The sequence below is a fragment of the Pieris napi genome, chromosome 5 (genome assembly GCF_905475465.1).
Source record: "Pieris napi chromosome 5, ilPieNapi1.2, whole genome shotgun sequence".
Taxonomy (NCBI): domain Eukaryota; kingdom Metazoa; phylum Arthropoda; class Insecta; order Lepidoptera; family Pieridae; genus Pieris; species Pieris napi.
The window spans coordinates 12,419,939-12,436,799 of NC_062238.1; the positions used below are offsets into that span (position 1 = coordinate 12,419,939).

General features: G+C 32.3%; 3 protein-coding genes across 8 annotated transcripts in view; 2 read left to right on the forward strand and 1 right to left on the reverse strand.

The window, feature by feature from the left end:
• The window catches only part of LOC125049869 (leucine-rich repeat flightless-interacting protein 2), a 34,253-nt gene extending 27,882 nt beyond the window's left edge, over positions 1 to 6,371 (forward strand). For 5 of the 6 annotated variants that reach the window (XM_047649375.1, XM_047649374.1, XM_047649373.1 and 2 more), the window contains 3 exons: positions 21 to 161; positions 1,513 to 1,700; positions 3,267 to 6,371. In XM_047649375.1, the coding sequence (XP_047505331.1) occupies positions 21 to 161; positions 1,513 to 1,700; positions 3,267 to 3,377 (440 nt within the window). In that variant the 3' untranslated portion in view covers positions 3,378 to 6,371. Of the gene's footprint in view, positions 1 to 20; positions 162 to 1,512; positions 1,701 to 2,126; positions 2,174 to 3,266 lie in introns of all 6 variants that reach the window. The other variant, XM_047649372.1, reaches the window with a different exon arrangement.
• Positions 6,372 to 6,801: 430 nt separating this feature from the next.
• Positions 6,802 to 8,746, reverse strand: LOC125049890 (mediator of RNA polymerase II transcription subunit 19). Its single transcript, XM_047649404.1, has 3 exons — positions 8,440 to 8,746; positions 7,994 to 8,365; positions 6,802 to 7,796 (listed from the first exon to the last, which is right to left on the reverse strand). Exons 1-3 carry the CDS (start codon positions 8,618 to 8,620, stop codon positions 7,636 to 7,638), a joined length of 714 nt encoding a protein of 237 aa, XP_047505360.1. The 5' UTR covers positions 8,621 to 8,746; the 3' UTR covers positions 6,802 to 7,635.
• A 1,943-nt stretch (positions 8,747 to 10,689) lies between these two features.
• On the forward strand, positions 10,690 to 16,724 carry LOC125049853. Its single transcript, XM_047649330.1, has 2 exons — positions 10,690 to 11,028; positions 11,146 to 16,724. Exons 1-2 carry the CDS (start codon positions 10,978 to 10,980, stop codon positions 16,450 to 16,452), a joined length of 5,358 nt encoding a protein of 1,785 aa, XP_047505286.1. The 5' UTR covers positions 10,690 to 10,977; the 3' UTR covers positions 16,453 to 16,724.
• Positions 16,725 to 16,861: the final 137 nt, after the last annotated feature.

Sequence of the window (16,861 nt, forward strand, 5' to 3'; positions counted from 1 at the left end):
ATAAATATTGTAATTTTCAGATGTCCGGTTGCAAAACCTCGTGAGCTCCAAGCAGGCTTTGGAGTCGGAAGTGCGGAAACTGAAATTACAACTGAACGAAGAACGCTCGGCTAGACAAAATGGCGTAGCCTCACACCACGACTTGGATTATGAAAATGAATGTGAGAATATTTATTTATTTAAAATAACATGAATATAAATTGCGGCCTTATTGCTAACAAGTGATATAACAGCAACTCTAGTAAGGAAAAACAACTTAAAAAGAAATACTGTGAAAAAAGTGCATAACCAATTTTATATGACTTATATTTATAGAATACTAGCCGTTTCGCGCCCGCTTTGCTGGACGAATTAAAATAAATTTTATGTTTCATTATTTTATTTTTTTTTTCATATTTTTATTATTCTTCTTTTTAACTTCCCGCTAAGAAAATTGAAATATTTTGAAAATCGAGTTTTTAACAGATGTTGACATTTAGAGGTTCTAGGAAGCCTCTTTTGTTTTTATTAGCGGGAAAAATTTTCATAAAAGTAAAACAGAAATAAAAAAATGAAGGAACGTTGGAATTAAAAAAATAAATAGCCATAAACCATCTAGGTATCTAATTTCGCATCGAATGGTGGTAGTTTCATCTCGATACGATCAGTGGTTTAAGCGTGAAAGAGCCTCAAACGAACACCATTTTCTTTTTATATATATAGATAGATAAGCGAAATAATGAAATGTTAATTGCTATGCAACGAATGAATGCAATGTAACAGTTGAAGAGAGTGCCTACTTCTGGGTGTACTCTCGGGGCGTAACTCCAACGATTAAGGTAATCGCAAGGCTTTTACAAATAAGAAAGCCTGAATGCGCTAAATGTACAGCTTTGGCTCGTACAATCCAATTACCAAACTTAATCTAAAATAAATTAAAAAAAACTAAAAGCTTACTTACGGTTTATGAATTACAATTCAAATGCAATACGAAAATACTCAGATAAGAGTAAAGTTAGGACACAGTACCGATAATATCATTTCTTGGTTCCAAATATGTAGTTTAATTATTTTTATAGCTTGTAGGAAGCCTCGACAATGCATTTCGTTTTCAAACATAGACAATGTGTGGGTAATCTGTAAAAAAGTATATGATTACTGTTATAATCACCAAATAAGAGAATTAAAAAAAACCCTCCTCCCCCTCCCTACTTGAACGGCCCCATTCCCTATGACGGGCCCGTTCAAGTATTACGGCACCGCTTTTCATACTTTTGTATGTATGTCAATTTGTATTATGTGTGTGGTCCAAATAAAAAAATAGTAACAAGAAAATATATGAATTACAAAAGTCTCTATTGAGCAAGATATGGTTAAGAGAATACTTAAAAGAATTAAGAGGAAGCCAATCTTATCATAGACCAATAAAGACGTTATTATAAAAATTGCCACGTAATTCTGTTTTGGTAATACTTGAGTATTTAAAAATCTAAAAACGTATTTTAATAAAAGGTGTTTTCCGATGTTTTTTAGTGGAAACCCTAAGAAAATCAATTTCGGAAGCGAAAGGGCGGGCGGCACGAGCGGAAGCGGAAGCGGCGTTACAAGCGGGCGCAGTGGCGAGACTCGAAGCCCAGGTTCAGAGGCTCAGAGCTCGGCAGGACCATCAGGACGAGCACGAGGAGATGCTTAAGCAGGAGAGGAGGAAGCTGCAGAGAGAGGTAACGATGGGCTCATCTCTATTGACCATGCAGTTATAGATATAAAAAAAAGTTTATATTCAGATAACATTCTATCTATCTATGACGACGAATCTATGTTGACCAAGTGGTTTTAGCGTATACTTGCCTATTAGACAAAACAAATTATAGCAAACCAGATACAGAAATACTAATATATTTGATGCTTAATACTGCAGCAATGTTTTTAAAACTAAAAACTGAATTATTAGTTTTAAAATTTGTTGAAAAATCGGCTAAAAATAAATTAATAAAATTAAAAAGAAATTGTGAAAATATTACCTGGCAACATTGGTGTGAACTGATACTTAATCAGTTAGTCCTGTTATTGGACATTATTTTTCCATAGACAATAGATCATTCAAGATGGCGGATCTAGGAGACAAATAATATATATTTATTTTACAGGATGTGGTTGATTTCTGGGCCGTTATCAATAATGGTGACTGTTAACGGTACTTAGTTATTTAAACCCGGTGTGGTCCAGTTTGAACTTTTAACTCTTAAACGCATGGTTACCGTTTCGAACCTGTTTTTTTTTTAATTTAGGTATTTTACAAGATCATTTACAATACAGCATTATTTTGGTAGTTTATAATATCTAATTTGTATTTAATTATTTTATTGATTAACTTCTAAGCTCCAAGGCAATTTATTAATTATTTCCAATATTACAAATAAAGTATAATTAAGTACATATATTATACCAGCGAATAGATATTTGTATCCACAAAATGTCAAAAAGTTTAGACATTAAAAATGATATATTTTTTCATTACCAAAATGATAGTCAGTAAACTAACTTCAACTTAAAGAATTTATAACTGCCAGTGTTAAAATAATAATGTAAATAATAATTTTTAAATTAAAGTAATCCCTCCTGATAATCTGCTTGTACAACATAATATAGTTAAATAATTATCTAACATATGTAAAAATAAAAAACTGAACCATATATAAAGGATTGTATAAAAAAACGACGAGTTGCTTTCCGGGAGTGCCGGCAGAAGTGAAAACTTGAATATTAACGTTGTGCATTTTTGATATTTTGGAATGGTTAGGGAATAATTTTGCACGAATTGCTTTAATTATCAGTATACAAGTACTATCATTTATGTGGTAGAATACAATATTTATTTATTGCGCTATCGTACACAAAACATGACAATTTATATTACATCAAATACGCCGCGCCAGCTGTCTACTCTCCATCTGTCGTCAGTCTGACTAAATCGTTAATAATAAAGCTTTTGACGTTTCGCAAAATTAAACCTTAATGTATTGACTTAAGGCCCAATACCACATGCATCAATGTATCTGAGGAAAGAGACAAATGAATCAAAACCGTAACTATATAGCACGAAGGTTCATAATCCTTTAGAAAAAAATCCGTCTCACGAATTTGTCCTGACGCGAGAGAACATTTTTTACCCATTCCGAAAAAAGTGTACAACGCCGCTAAAGAAGTTTTCACTTCAAAAATGTAAAATATTTTTGGGAAATTCTTTTTTTTAAATAGTTGTTTTATACAGTTTTTTTCCTTTATAGGCACGTGAAGCTCTCAACCGAGTTGAGGAATTGGAGACAGAGAACAATCATCTAACAAAACGGCTAGACAAACTGAAGAATGCTAAGTCAGCACTACTCAAGGAGCTGTGATGATGGCTACACCCACCATATAGTAACTATACCATTGTAATAGTGTAACTACCGTATAGTGACACTAGTGTCACTACCATAATAGTGTAACTACCAGATTTTGAGAAATTGATCGAGCCTAATTTTCTCTTTACTTTATTCAATTTACTGACCTGAAATTATCAAACAATTTAAGATATAAGTTTAGTATGATGAACACTTTTCACATACAAACACACAGATGTGAGATGTTGGTTAAGCATTTTATAAAACTAATTGTCTGTAAACTTTCTTATGTTTTAGTTGATGTTTCAAAGAACTATATTTCAAATTTCAAACAATATACATAGTTAATTACTGATTGTTTCAAATTAAAATATATATACTATATAGCATTTGTATAGAAAAAGTCTAATTTTTCATATAAACTAATAAGCTGAAAACAATGATCTGTCTCATTTCTTCACAGCGTAGATACAATTTGACGGAAAGAGACAAGACTATTTTTAGTCAAAATTGTGAACTAACATTGAGTTTTACAAAGACAGGGATTGTCACTTGGTAATTGTCAATACCATTTTCTGCGTAAGTTAGATGGCGGTAAAAAAGGAACTAATTTTGACAAATGTTAATTGGCAATTATTGGTCCTGGAAGCATGGTTCCAAACAAAACAACCTTTTAAAAATTATTACATTAAAATATCGCGTTATTGGGATTTTTAAGGAAGTTTTGCAGAAAAAAGAATTGGAAGACCCGTTTCTATACAAAACAAATTGTGACACCTGATTTTGAGAAACAGGAGTCCTAGCCGCGTTTTTAAATCTTACCCATAGACTATATTAGGCGCCAACGCTAGGACGACTGGCACTTGACAGTCTGTACTTTCGTGGGTAGAAATTGTATTGCATTTATAACATTTTTAATTTCAATAATCTGTCAAAAATTATATGTTAATTTCGAATGTGAATATAATATGACAATTGTATCAAGCATTTTTTTTTAAACTGTATTTTATTTGCAAGAGCAATCAATAGGTTAGTTGACGTTTGGAGCATTTTCGTATTTTTATTAATATCCATTACCAAATCAGAAAACAATAAAAAAAATTGTTTCCTTTGTTTCTATGTATAAAATAAATATAATTAAATACGGCAATCACTCCTCCGCTTTGTGAATGTCAACTGGCCTAGTATTGACTGGACTATCAAATAAATATACAGTAATGATGTGTTGGGCGACTTTATAAAGTAGTAATTACCCAATAATTTGGATTGAGATATGATAACGTAAACCCTGTTATTTTCAGGTGTGTATATTTCATTTTGTAAATATTTTTAAGCTTTATAAATGTTACATTAGATGAAATATTCAATAAAATTGGTATTTTTGTTATTTTTACTATGAAAAAACAAAATTCTTAGGTCGGAATTCACACATCATTTCAAAACCTAGTCTTGAAATTGGTATTTTGAGACTTATTTTAGAGTATTATGGCCTCCATTTCAAGATATGTCCTCTGGAGGCTATGGTATGGAAAAAGTCAACTAATGTAACAGATTAAAGCGTAGGCCATATTTTTTTTAAAGTCGACCATAGATGTAGATATTTTAACAGACTGTATGTAACCCTTTTAGTTTTTAAAATTTATTGTAAATTTGAATGATTTGTAACATAATAAATGTGTATAACTTTAGTTTTTATGTGTCATTATTTATTTTATATAATGAACTTGGCTGGTCACCGGGTGGTATATCAAAACAAGATATTTTTTTAATTTTTGTCACAACTTGAGTATTACCCAAATGATTAGACCGAGTGTATGAAAGGCACCAAACTTAATAGTTCTTGTAAAGTTACATTGCTAAATTAAGATTTCAAGTCAAAAAATAGTTTCGTAAATTTCTTTAAACTAAATAATTTGTATATATTGTTTAAAATACATATTTAGCAAATAATAAATATATAATAGTTAAGTTGTTAGTGAGTTAAATTCACACTGCAATGTCGTATTTTACAGAGAACCATGAAGTTAGGTGTTGTAGGTTAGTCTAATTTGTATATTGCTTGCCCAAAATTCGCTTTTCTAATATTTCCTTGCCATGATGCAATCGCTTGTTTTTTGCGATATAAAATATTTTGAATTTAGTTACAAATACGGCTTTAAAACGTTGATTAATGTTCCGTGTTTGTTGCCATTGTTGTGATGTAATTTCTATAATAGAGGTAACCATGACAACCGACACAGTACTACAGTCCATGTTTTATAAAGTCAATATTTGATTTAAAAAGTATTTTTATTATGTTATCAAACAGAATTGTAATTGGTTCCCTAAATTTGTTAAGTGTATTGAATCGAGTGCTTTAAAAGGAATTTCTAGAAATTTGCTCAAAATTATTGCTGTGTCGTCGAGATAGATCTCTTCGCTTCAGTATTGTTCGAGGAATTTAACTAATTAGGTTTCCTGGAAGTTACCACTTATTAATTAATTTAATGTTTTTTTTAAATATCTGGTTTTACGATTTAATGAATTTAAATCGATATTTAACATGCTAAATTATAATTTTTAATGACAAAACGAAAGTATACTTGCACTATAATTGTCTCATGCATTTTACATACCGTGTCAGCGATTTTTTACTAAACTATAACTGCTTGCACCAAAATGTATAGCCTAGCTAGACTGTTTTAGAAAATGGAGTTATCCTTATTGACATGTCATGTATGTGAATAGTTAGGTACCTGGCCTGTCATGTACTTTTAATAGACATTAATATTGATACCATATACAGTACTAATAAAATGCTAATTAAAAATGATGTTTAATTTGGTTGTTACTTGACTACATTTAAACAATAGGTAAAGAGAGTATAATGTAGAAAGTAAGTAGACATTTTGTAAGAATTGGTGTATGTATTTTGGTGCTGCATTACTAATTTATTTGATTTTATAAAACCTACACATTTTGTATGAAGCGAATGCTGTGTAAATTTAATTGAATAAATTACGCCTTTAACATTTGTTTTATTTTTAAAGAATATGCAGGTCAGTTGATAATTTTCACCTTATAAAAGAATGAAAAGGTTCTGTGAATATTCAGATCTACTAACATTTATACTTGATTACATATAACAAGATATCTAAAATGTTGGTAAAGTAAAGGTGATAAATGGCAACTCTGTGTACTCATAATACCATGACCATACCCAACTGAAGGTCTGGTCTGATGATCTACAATCAATAATAAATTAATAAAAATAAAACTCGCAAGTTACATTTAAGAAAACACAACATACCAATAAATTTAAACCTATCACAAAAATTTTAAAATACATTTTGTTAAAAACTTGTAATTACTATATGTATTACAAAATTAGCTTCATATTCGGTACTAATTTAAATAAACTTTTTGTTTGAAACTAACTCTTAAAAGGTCCAAAGTCAAATTCATTTCACAGTAATTTTATTTTTCATAGTTCTACATTACAGGATTCTCTGAAACTTAAATTAGAATGTGCCGTTTCAAACATACAAAATGTTGCATTTCAACATATTATACTGATGTCTTATATCTAGCTTATTTACTAATTGAACAAATTTTACTATGAAAAAAATAAGGTATCCATAAAGTATTGATTTGATTCCATTGATAAATAATTAACCAAATACAAGTTGATGTACCAAAAAAACACATACTTTACAGTTTTTATTTCTCTTGACTTTATATAAATAACTTAAGCTAATTATGACAATCCTAAAGAAATATTAACAACAATTACACTTAACTCAGACCTATTAAATTCAAATAATGTGACTGTGTGAGTAAACCGTAAAAGATATTGCATACATGTAGCTTATTTCATTATGAATTGTGTTTATTCAATAAATGATTTTTTTGGCATGCCAGTACCGCAGGTATAACAAAATTTCATTCATAGTTGCAGGAGTCATAATGTTTAGTTTTTGCCATAACATAAAATATCTTTGGATTGATTTTGTTTTTCAAAAATAAAATGATCCCACAAAAATATATAAAGTTTCCACTTAATTGTTGAATTCAATAAAAATGAAATCTTCCAAATAATGAAAAAACAAAACTTTACTAGCCTACATTAAACAAATGAAATTTATATAATATGTTTGAAGAAAATAGAGATTACTTAGTAAATTTTTCTCCCAAAATTTACTGTTTGTGGAAATAATAGATTTGCTCATTCTTTAAGCAAAAATGGACAAAAATACTAAAGAAATCATAATTATAAAAATAAAAAGACTGTAACTTAAGGTAGTGGATGTTGGCTGGGCGTTAGCCCTCCATGCTCCGGACTGTGTTTTTGTTTTTTCCTCTTTTTCTCTTTTTTACGCTTTTTCCTCTCCTTGTCATCATCATGACGCTTTTGCTTTTTATGTTTCTTTTCATAGGTGTCTGGATTTGATGAATCTGCAATTTTAAGTTAATTTAGACATTGGCTTAAAAATTTCCCTTCCTATACCTCCTCTATATGATTGTTAATTTAACCATATTCTAATTGTAACTAATCCCAAGGCTGCGCCTTGTGCTGTGCTAAGTTAGGCATCATTAAAATATGTAAATTTTATACTTATCTAATACTTGTTTAATGCTTGAAGAAACATTACCTTGCAGTGGAGTATCTTGGCCTGGAGGAGCACCATCCTTGTGTTTATGTTTCTTGTGTTTGCTCTTATGTTTTTTGGGTGGGGTAGCACTCACATAGCGGTACTGCTCTGGAAGTGGCCCTGGATGTAACCGGAAGCCAGCAAGCTGAGCACTAGTCAATGGTAATAATTCCTTTCCTCCTATAGGACGTTTTGCGATTACAGAACCCAATGTGCTGTTATCCTCTTGTCCAGGTCCGTCCATGATTCCTGGTAATGTAGGTAAAAAGGAAGATAGCGATTCCTTTAATTTTTTCCCGTTAAACTTACTATACGAATGTTCAAGTCCATAATACGCCATTAAATTTGTTGCTCCTGTTAACTCACATTCTCCTAAAATGATATAAATTATGATTTTAATTATAACGAATAAGCATTTGTACATTTCAACCAACGTCAACACCTACCTGGAGGTTCTTTCATCAAATAGAATGGTCCACTGTGTACTATGGAGGGATTTTTACCCAGTGAAATAGTAGTTTTGAGGGTACCAGAAGAATCTTGCCGTGAAACAACTGGTGACCTCGCACCTCGAGGTGAGGACTTTGGAGAATATGGTTCTACTTTTCTAAACTGATCAGACATCATCTTGCATGTGCATGTCTACAGAAATGGATTTAAATTAAAAAGTTGTGGTAAATAATAGTATTAAAAAAAATTATAAAAAGTCCTTTCCCTTCGATGGCTAAACCTTCTCTAAATTTTATGTAGATTAAAAAAGGCCAACAATGTAGTACGCTGCGCAGCATAGAATAAACACAGATGGCATATAAGTTAAAACAGAGGTTACCTTGACAGAATACAGATTTCTTGTCCTTCTCGGCTTTATGGTTTACGTTTTTGGCCCCAAAAATTAGTAAGTAATATTATATGGGGCTGTCCATTAATCACGAGATGTTTTTTTTTTAATTTTAACCCCTCCCTCCCCCATGGTGATACGTGGGGAGGTTTGAGACTACCCCCAACCCCCACCAAAAATCACGTGTATTTTTTAGTAACCACAAAGAATCTTAATTTTTTATAATATTATTTTTAAGTACTGGTATAAAGTATAATCTAATCCTATGCTAGAAAATTAAGGACCATGATAAAAATGTCTAGACAGATAGGTTGCAGGTTGTTTTTGACTGGCATAAAAAGAATATTAAAGGAATGGTGTAATCATGCGAAAAACATATATTGTACATGAACATATTGAATGTACATTGCCACGGATTAACAAGACTTTCTTCAATACTAACAACTGGATAAACATCTTGTAAGTCAGTTGTTGGCATTGTACTTTGTTGAAGATCAACGACGGTTTTATCATGCCACTACGCAGAGAACCTCCATCTACTGATCGATCGTTTTTCTAAGCCGCTTTTCGGTTTAGAAATCACGCGTTTGACGAAAAAATAAGTACACGTGATATCTTACTATACAACCCCCCCCCTCCTCCACCCTATTTCGTGATTTTTGCCGAACCCCTCCCCCTCATTTTCTAACCTCACGTGATTAATGGACAGCCCCTTTGTTATTAGCTATGAACAAGAACTGAAGCAATTTCCATTCTTATTTATCAAACCGAGTTTTATTGATTGTTGCTGGTTGCCTATAACCCATTAAATACCATCAAATTAATATTTTGGTCAGAAAATATGACAACATTCTTTGATCACATTGTAAACCCAAGCTTCATCATTCACGAAACTTTGTTTTGTTTGCAAAAGATAAAAGAAGATAACTAATTGGCCTAAATTTTAATAAGTTAAATATATAATTTCATTACTTTTGTGTTAATTGTAGTAAGATGTCTTGGGTGGAAATCCCACATAGGTCAAAGAGTTAAGGTTTCATCTTTCATCGGTGAATTTAAACGGCAATGTTATCGCAAAAAACAAAATCGAATTTTGTTGTAACTTACATTTTAAATTTTATGCTTGATGTCAATGTTGGTAAATTTATTGCTATTTTAGGATTTTAAGGCTTATGATGTTGGTATACAGTTTATTGATTACTACTAGTACTATTAAAGCGGAGACAAGATGAGGATATGAAATTGATGAAGGTCTTGTGTAGTTGCAGTTTTAATAAAAAAATTACTATATGCCTTAATTATACTTCAACACTAACTAGACAAGACCTTCAAAACTCACCACTTCATTCATTCTTAGATTTATGATTGCACATTACTTCCACTTTGTCTCTGGTTAACAAATACGCAATCTTTATATACCTCAACTTTTAAACCAATTCAGAATAAATAGACTGTAGCGACGCACTTTAATCTTATAAATTAATAATCAAAAGTTAAAAAAAGAAAGAAAATAGAGGTCAAGTAAAAACTACTTTAAACCAGATTCAACTTTAAATTTCGACCTATATATAACTAAATAAAAAAAAGATTTAAATGAAACTATCAGGATGTTGTAATTTAATAAAGCTGTATAACTACCTACCTGCCAAATAAGAAGGGAAATTAAGGAATTTAAAGATTGAAATAAATATTACAGTACAGTAGTCTATTATTCTTTTTTAACAAATCTATAATATTTAATTTTTGTGGTTGAAAATACGTACCATTATAACTACAATTATTGTGTATTTGTCTATTACTGTACCACGTGTGTTCAATAGCAATTGCCATGCGGCATGCTTTTCATTAAAAAAAATAACTCTATAGTCTATGGTAAATGATATAGCTTCTCGTAACGCGCTACGATTTTATAGAATGTGTTTGGAAATAAACAGTTTTAAAGTATATAATACAATATAATAAGTTTATGTGTTGTTATTATTGTGAATTATGATTGTGCTTTCTGATACTTACAAAAAAATATGGTTTGGTAAATCTGATAACACCAATCTACGCTCGACAAAGTGACGCCATTTTACGGGAATGACCAGCCCGCGGCTGCCTCATAATAGGCCTGATGTAAGGAACGCTGTTCTCAAACGGATGCATGGAAAAAGATCTCGATTTTTGTACTCGTACTGGACGTACGATTTCACAGGTATTACGGCAATATGTAATTGTTGTTGTTGATATCTCAAATCAAAGTTGATTTCCTCTTGTTTGAATGTCTTTTGTTTCTATGCAATGAATTCTAGCACGTGTTTTATTTTTTTAGAAAACTATGGAAGATGGTAATATATCAAATTCGAGAGACGATAATAATTCCCCAGCGGCGCCATGTAACTTATATGGTGATCGTGCATCATTAGTAACGGCAAATGGACACGACTTCGCAGGCGAACCTTCGAGTCCCCCGGATCAGACATCAGAACAAAACCGGAAAAGTACTGATTCTCAACATGATGAAAAATTTAAGAAACGAATTAACCCATTAAGAATACACCTTGGGAAAAGACCTTTTGTGGATAATTCTATTGCCTATAATACAGTGTGTAAAAAGAAGAGACTTCTCGCAGTGAAACCAAGTGAATCAAATGTTAAAAAAGTGAACATACCTAGAGTCCCTAAACTTATACCAAAACATATAGATCATAAGTTTCATAATGTTACATCACAATTTGTGGATAATGAGCAAGACAAACCTGTGCCCCGTCTTGTACCCAAAAGCCAATTATCACAATTTAAAAAAAGTAAGATTGAAAAGAGCCCCCAGCTAAAAGATTATGCTCAGAGCTTAGGTTTACAGCCAATGGTAAAGTTTAAATGTCGGAAATGTTGCTCTATGTCATTCAAAACATTAGCAATGTTAAAAGAACATCAGTTAGTATGTCGAGCTCAAGCAAAAGAACCAGCAATAAGCCCAGGTAGTGTAACTCATGTAGACACTAATACAAGTGGACCTTCTAGAGTAACTCGCAAAGTTTATTTATGCTCAGCTTGTGGTACATACTATGAAAATTGGAACTTGTTTTTACACATGAGAGAAGTACATAACAGGCATATTTGTTTATTTTGTCTAGGTATGTTTTCAAAAGCTGAAAAGCTATCATCACATTTAACTAACAAACATTATGTACAAGAGTTCAATTACAATTGCAAGGAAGAATTTCGCAAAATTTACACTGGCAGCTTTTATTTAATGTGCTGTGCATGTGATGAAATATGCAGTGAGAAAGATGATTATTTTAATCATGATTGCAATAATATTAAGCCAAAACCTGTTCCAGTTTTGATTAGTAAAAATTCTTTGAAAACAAATAACATGAAGCCTACAAAAATGTGTATAGAGAGTACCTCAAATGGATCTATTTCAAAAGATTTAATGAAACAGAATGGTGATAAAAAGGATGACATTGAACATAAAATTGAAACAATCACAACTCAATCCCAGAAAGCAATTCCCATCAACAGCATAGTTAGCTATGAAAATGGAAGCAGTGATTTAAGTTTTAGTTCAAGTAGTTCTATTACAGATAGTAAAGATACAAGTAATACTATTGACTCCGTAATAGAAATGGAGAGTCCAAATTCTAAGGCTTTTGTAAGCCCAAATACACAGTTGGCTTCACAAAATGTCCTGAATGGTGAGGATAAGGTTCATACTAATTTACATGATCATTGTAATTCTCCATCCACTAGTGAAACACATGCTTCAGTACCTGACTCTATTCTATCGAAACCTGAGGAATTACATCCCCCAGAAAAAGAATGTGGAATAAAATTAAAGCTCAGCTTAAATAGTGCCAAGTCTCCAGTAATTATTAATTCAACTGTTGACCCCACTGTAGGTCAACAATACTCGCAAAGTCATAAACCACCTACACGAGTTAGAAGGCCTCCAAAACGATATGAAAAAGATAAACCCGCCGAACCTGTGTCACAATCTAAAATATCTTCAATTAAAATGACAATTTGCGATAAGGCAGACAGCCAATTTGTTAAAACTACATTTTATGAGAACAACAAAGAGACAACCCTAGTGAACAATAACATTGAACCTATCTTTAATACCTTTGAGACAAATTCAGAAAATGCAATTAAAACAACAATTTACGATAATAGCATTGAAGAGAATAATACCTTAAACAGGGTTCCTAAACTAACAGTTAGAGTTCCCAAAGAGTTTCTTGATAAAACTTCATCTAGTGATGAATCATCTGATAGTGACAGCAGTGATAAATTAACAGTAGATGAAAATGTGACAAAACTAGAAGATAAAATAGAGATGAAGCTTTTACCTGAGCCACAAGGCACTTTGGAGTCAATGAAAGTGTTTGATTCAGTAGATGAAAATTTATTAAATGAACCTGCCGAAGCTGTTATAAATAATGAAGAAACTCCACCAGAAATAGCAGAAGATGCTGTTTCCAAAACTGAAGTGAAATCGGAGCCACGAGAGCAAGATGCCGTAGATGAAATCAATGTGGAAGAAATAACTCCAATGGAAACTACACCAGCAATTGAACTAACGCTTGATAGGCCCATTGATAAATATCCTTTAAAAAGCTTACTAAAGGTGTTTTTAGGGTTCACCTATTTTAATTGTATTTATTGTAATCATGCACGTAGAATTGCAGTGAATTGCAAACAACTAGCCTCTCACATGGTGGAAGAACATAAATTTTCTGCTACAGTGAACAGTATTACTGCCGAAGAGTTATTGCCAGAGACAATTGCTGCTAAAATTAAAATTAGGGTTGATGAAGGTTCATCTATATTCATTAACTTAGACTCATATGATAGTGAAGATATGTGTGAAAGCAATCAAAGCAGTGTAAATTTTGAGTGTTTTCAGTGTTATATCAAAACTCCAATTCATAAAGATCTCTATTTACATAATCGAAAAATGCACCAGAAATCGATATTATTATGTATTATGTGTAAAAACAACTTTTATACATTTAGTGAATTACTGTGTCATTTATGCCCTGGAACTTATGATTCTGATTATTTAATTAAGTATAGGTGTTGCTTTTGTAACATAGACTCTATATCTTCATCATTTAGATTAATGGTGCATCTTCGAAAGATACACCATACCTGTGATGTATGCTTAGAATTTTGCCAAAGTCAGGCAAAGCTATCCAACCATGTTTGGAAACATAAATTACATCATTATTGCTTTCGTTGTGGCATTGCATATCGAAATAAACCAGATATTAATAATCATTTATTCTGGAAACATGGGACTGAGAGTGTGTTATGTAAAAAGTGTCTTCAGAAAAAATGGCCTCATGTATATCATTTCTGTAACCCTCCAGCTGTGTTTATTTGTGATGAATGTAATTTACAATTTACAAGAGCTGTATGTCTTAAAGTGCATAAAAGACTTCACTCAAGTGAATTCCCTCATTTGTGTACTGAACAAGGGTGTGAAGAAAAATTCATTTCGAAAAAGCTTTTAAAAAAACACATAGAAGACCATACAAAAAAAACATTCATAGAAAGTCTTGATGGAGAGAAACCTAGTGCACCTAGCAGTAATAACGAAGTACCTAAACAGATACCCATTATTGATTTAGTCAATGATACTCCCAAGATTGTGGTAACTGAAACCAAAACTGAGACAGACCCTGAACTTACTCCTAAAAAGTTAAAAAAGAAAAAATTAAAAGACAGAGATGCTTTAATGCTGGATGTTAATCTACCAGCTTTAAATTTATCAGAAAGTGATAGCAGTGATGAGTCTGATAGTGGACTTCCACCTTCTGTAAACGATGACCTGCAGGATATACCTAAAGTGGAAATACCAGAGCTATTAGATAAAAAAGACGAGAGTAATTGTACTAATGCGGATAAAAACACTGAGGTTGATTTACCTAAACATGAAGAAAAGCCTGTATCCAATGACGTTATTAAACCTGTGCCTTTTGAAGATGAAAAGCCTGAGCCTGTTTTAGAAGAAAAACCTTGTGAACAACAAGTTTTAGAAATATGGGATAATTTCCAAAAATATAATATGGCTAACAATGTTGAGCAACCAAAAGAAAAGACGCCACCTCCTCCAAGAAGAAGACATGTTTGTGAATCTGACCATGACTATTGCTTGATACCAACAGATATGAATGGTGATGAAGAATCATTTAATATGGATAAAAAGAAATCTAAAAAATCTCCCAAAAAAAGACATGGCGATTTTTCATCGTCTAGTAGTAGCAGTAGTGATAGTGACTCCAGTTGCTCCTGTGGTTCAAACTGTAGTTGTTCTTCTAGTAGTGGCTCATCTTCATCAAGCTCTTCTGACTCTGATTCATCAGATGAGTCTGGAAATGAACGAACAAACCCAAGAAAGATGAGAAAATTGTCTCGGAAAACACTTCAAAATAGAAGAATGAGCAATGGATCTAATGTAGATGTCATGGGTATGACAGAAACTCCTGTCCTTGTTCCAGAGAAAATAGAACCTACAATTGCTGAAACTGACCTAGAGACAGATGAAAGTGAAACTGATGAAGAATTTTATGACGCAAATCCTCAGCTTATCGCAAATCAAATACAAATAGAAAAACGTAACCAGCAAATCCCCTCCTCTGACGGCCTCACTGATGGAATTGATATTTCAGAAGTAAAGAGTTCCTCAACTCCTGTTAAAGAAGAAAGGGAACCAAAACAAGAACAAGATGAAAGTAAAGAAAGATCTAGCAGTAAAAAGAAAAGTAAAAAGAAAAAGAAATCTAAAAGCTCAAAAAAACATGCACCTATTAAAATTAACATTCCTAAAGACATTATTACAAAATCGGAACTGGAAGCAGCACCACCCCCTTTGATTCCGAATAAAATAACTATATCGCTTCAGTCAAATACAGTACAAATTCCAAAAGCAAGAGAACCACCACCTACTACTTTGAATGTAAAATCATCAAATCCATTCAAACCAAAAACTCCGGGATCTGCGGCAGACAACAAGAGAGCCTCTAAAAGAAGAAGAGTTCCTAATAAGTTTTATGGTTATTCAAGTGATGAAGAATCAAATACTCCACCAGCTCTGAAGCCACAACTGCCACCAAAACTTGAATGGAGAAAAGAAGACCTGCCTTCGCCTACCACCCATAAAACTAAAAAAGAAATACCATCAACAACTATACCACAAAAACTATTTAATTATACTGAAACAATAAGGCTGAAAGCCCCCATACCAGATCCTGAACCACCACGATTCTTGATGAACTCTGAATCAATGGAATCCAGTGATTCTGATTCAAGTCACGAAGGGGCTCTAGAAATATACCAACCTAGTGTACAAAATACAGCACTTCCGCCGCAGTCGTATTTGAATTCGGGCACATCGAGTTTACCATATGCTTTCCAGAGACCAGCGGTCCGAGAGGCTAAAGAGGGCGAAAGCGTATACTGCTACTGCAGATGTCCCTATGATGAGGTGTCAGAAATGATAGCATGCGATGCCGAAGGCTGTGCTATTGAATGGTTTCACTTTGAATGTGTTGGTATCATGGTACCGCCTAAAGGCAAATGGTACTGTCCAGAATGTAGGAAAAATCAAAGTCTCTCAGGTTACAGATAAGTCTTAACACAATTTAGGTGTATATAACATATTGTTATCTGTATATAATTTATTGACGATTGTAGATAAATTAGCTTTACCTGTGTATATCTTATATTAGTTAGGTTGTATGTGTAAGTTTAGGATATTAGGTCTGAAAATTGTATCTTTGTTATTATAAAAGTACATGTTATGCTTGATCCTGGCTATGCGGCCAATACTGTAACCTGTAAAATTGTTAATTGAAATGAACTCAGCATCAAAACAAAATATAAAGCAATTTTTGATACCAATCTGTATCTTTTTTTAGGCTAAATCCTTTACCTTATTAAACAGAATTTTGTAATTGTTAACACCTGCTAACTTCTTTCAATTCAGCTTTAATAAATCAGTATAGATAGATATATAATCGAAAGCTTAAGTATAAGTT

What these genes read in the sequence shown, in the direction of transcription:
- LOC125049890 (XM_047649404.1), bottom strand. Translation starts at nt 8,620, where the DNA reads ATGATGTCTGATCAGTTTAGAAAAGTAGAACCATATTCTCCAAAGTCC. An exon ending in TTTGATGAAAGAACCTCCAG is followed by an intron (nt 8,366 to 8,439) that starts GTAGGTGTTGAC and finishes ATATCATTTTAG; the next exon opens with GAGAATGTGAGTTAACAGGA. An exon ending in CCAAGATACTCCACTGCAAG is followed by an intron (nt 7,797 to 7,993) that starts GTAATGTTTCTT and finishes TTAAAATTGCAG; the next exon opens with ATTCATCAAATCCAGACACC.
- LOC125049853 (XM_047649330.1), top strand. Translation starts at nt 10,978, where the DNA reads ATGGAAAAAGATCTCGATTTTTGTACTCGTACTGGACGTACGATTTCA. An exon ending in CTGGACGTACGATTTCACAG is followed by an intron (nt 11,029 to 11,145) that starts GTATTACGGCAA and finishes TTATTTTTTTAG; the next exon opens with AAAACTATGGAAGATGGTAA.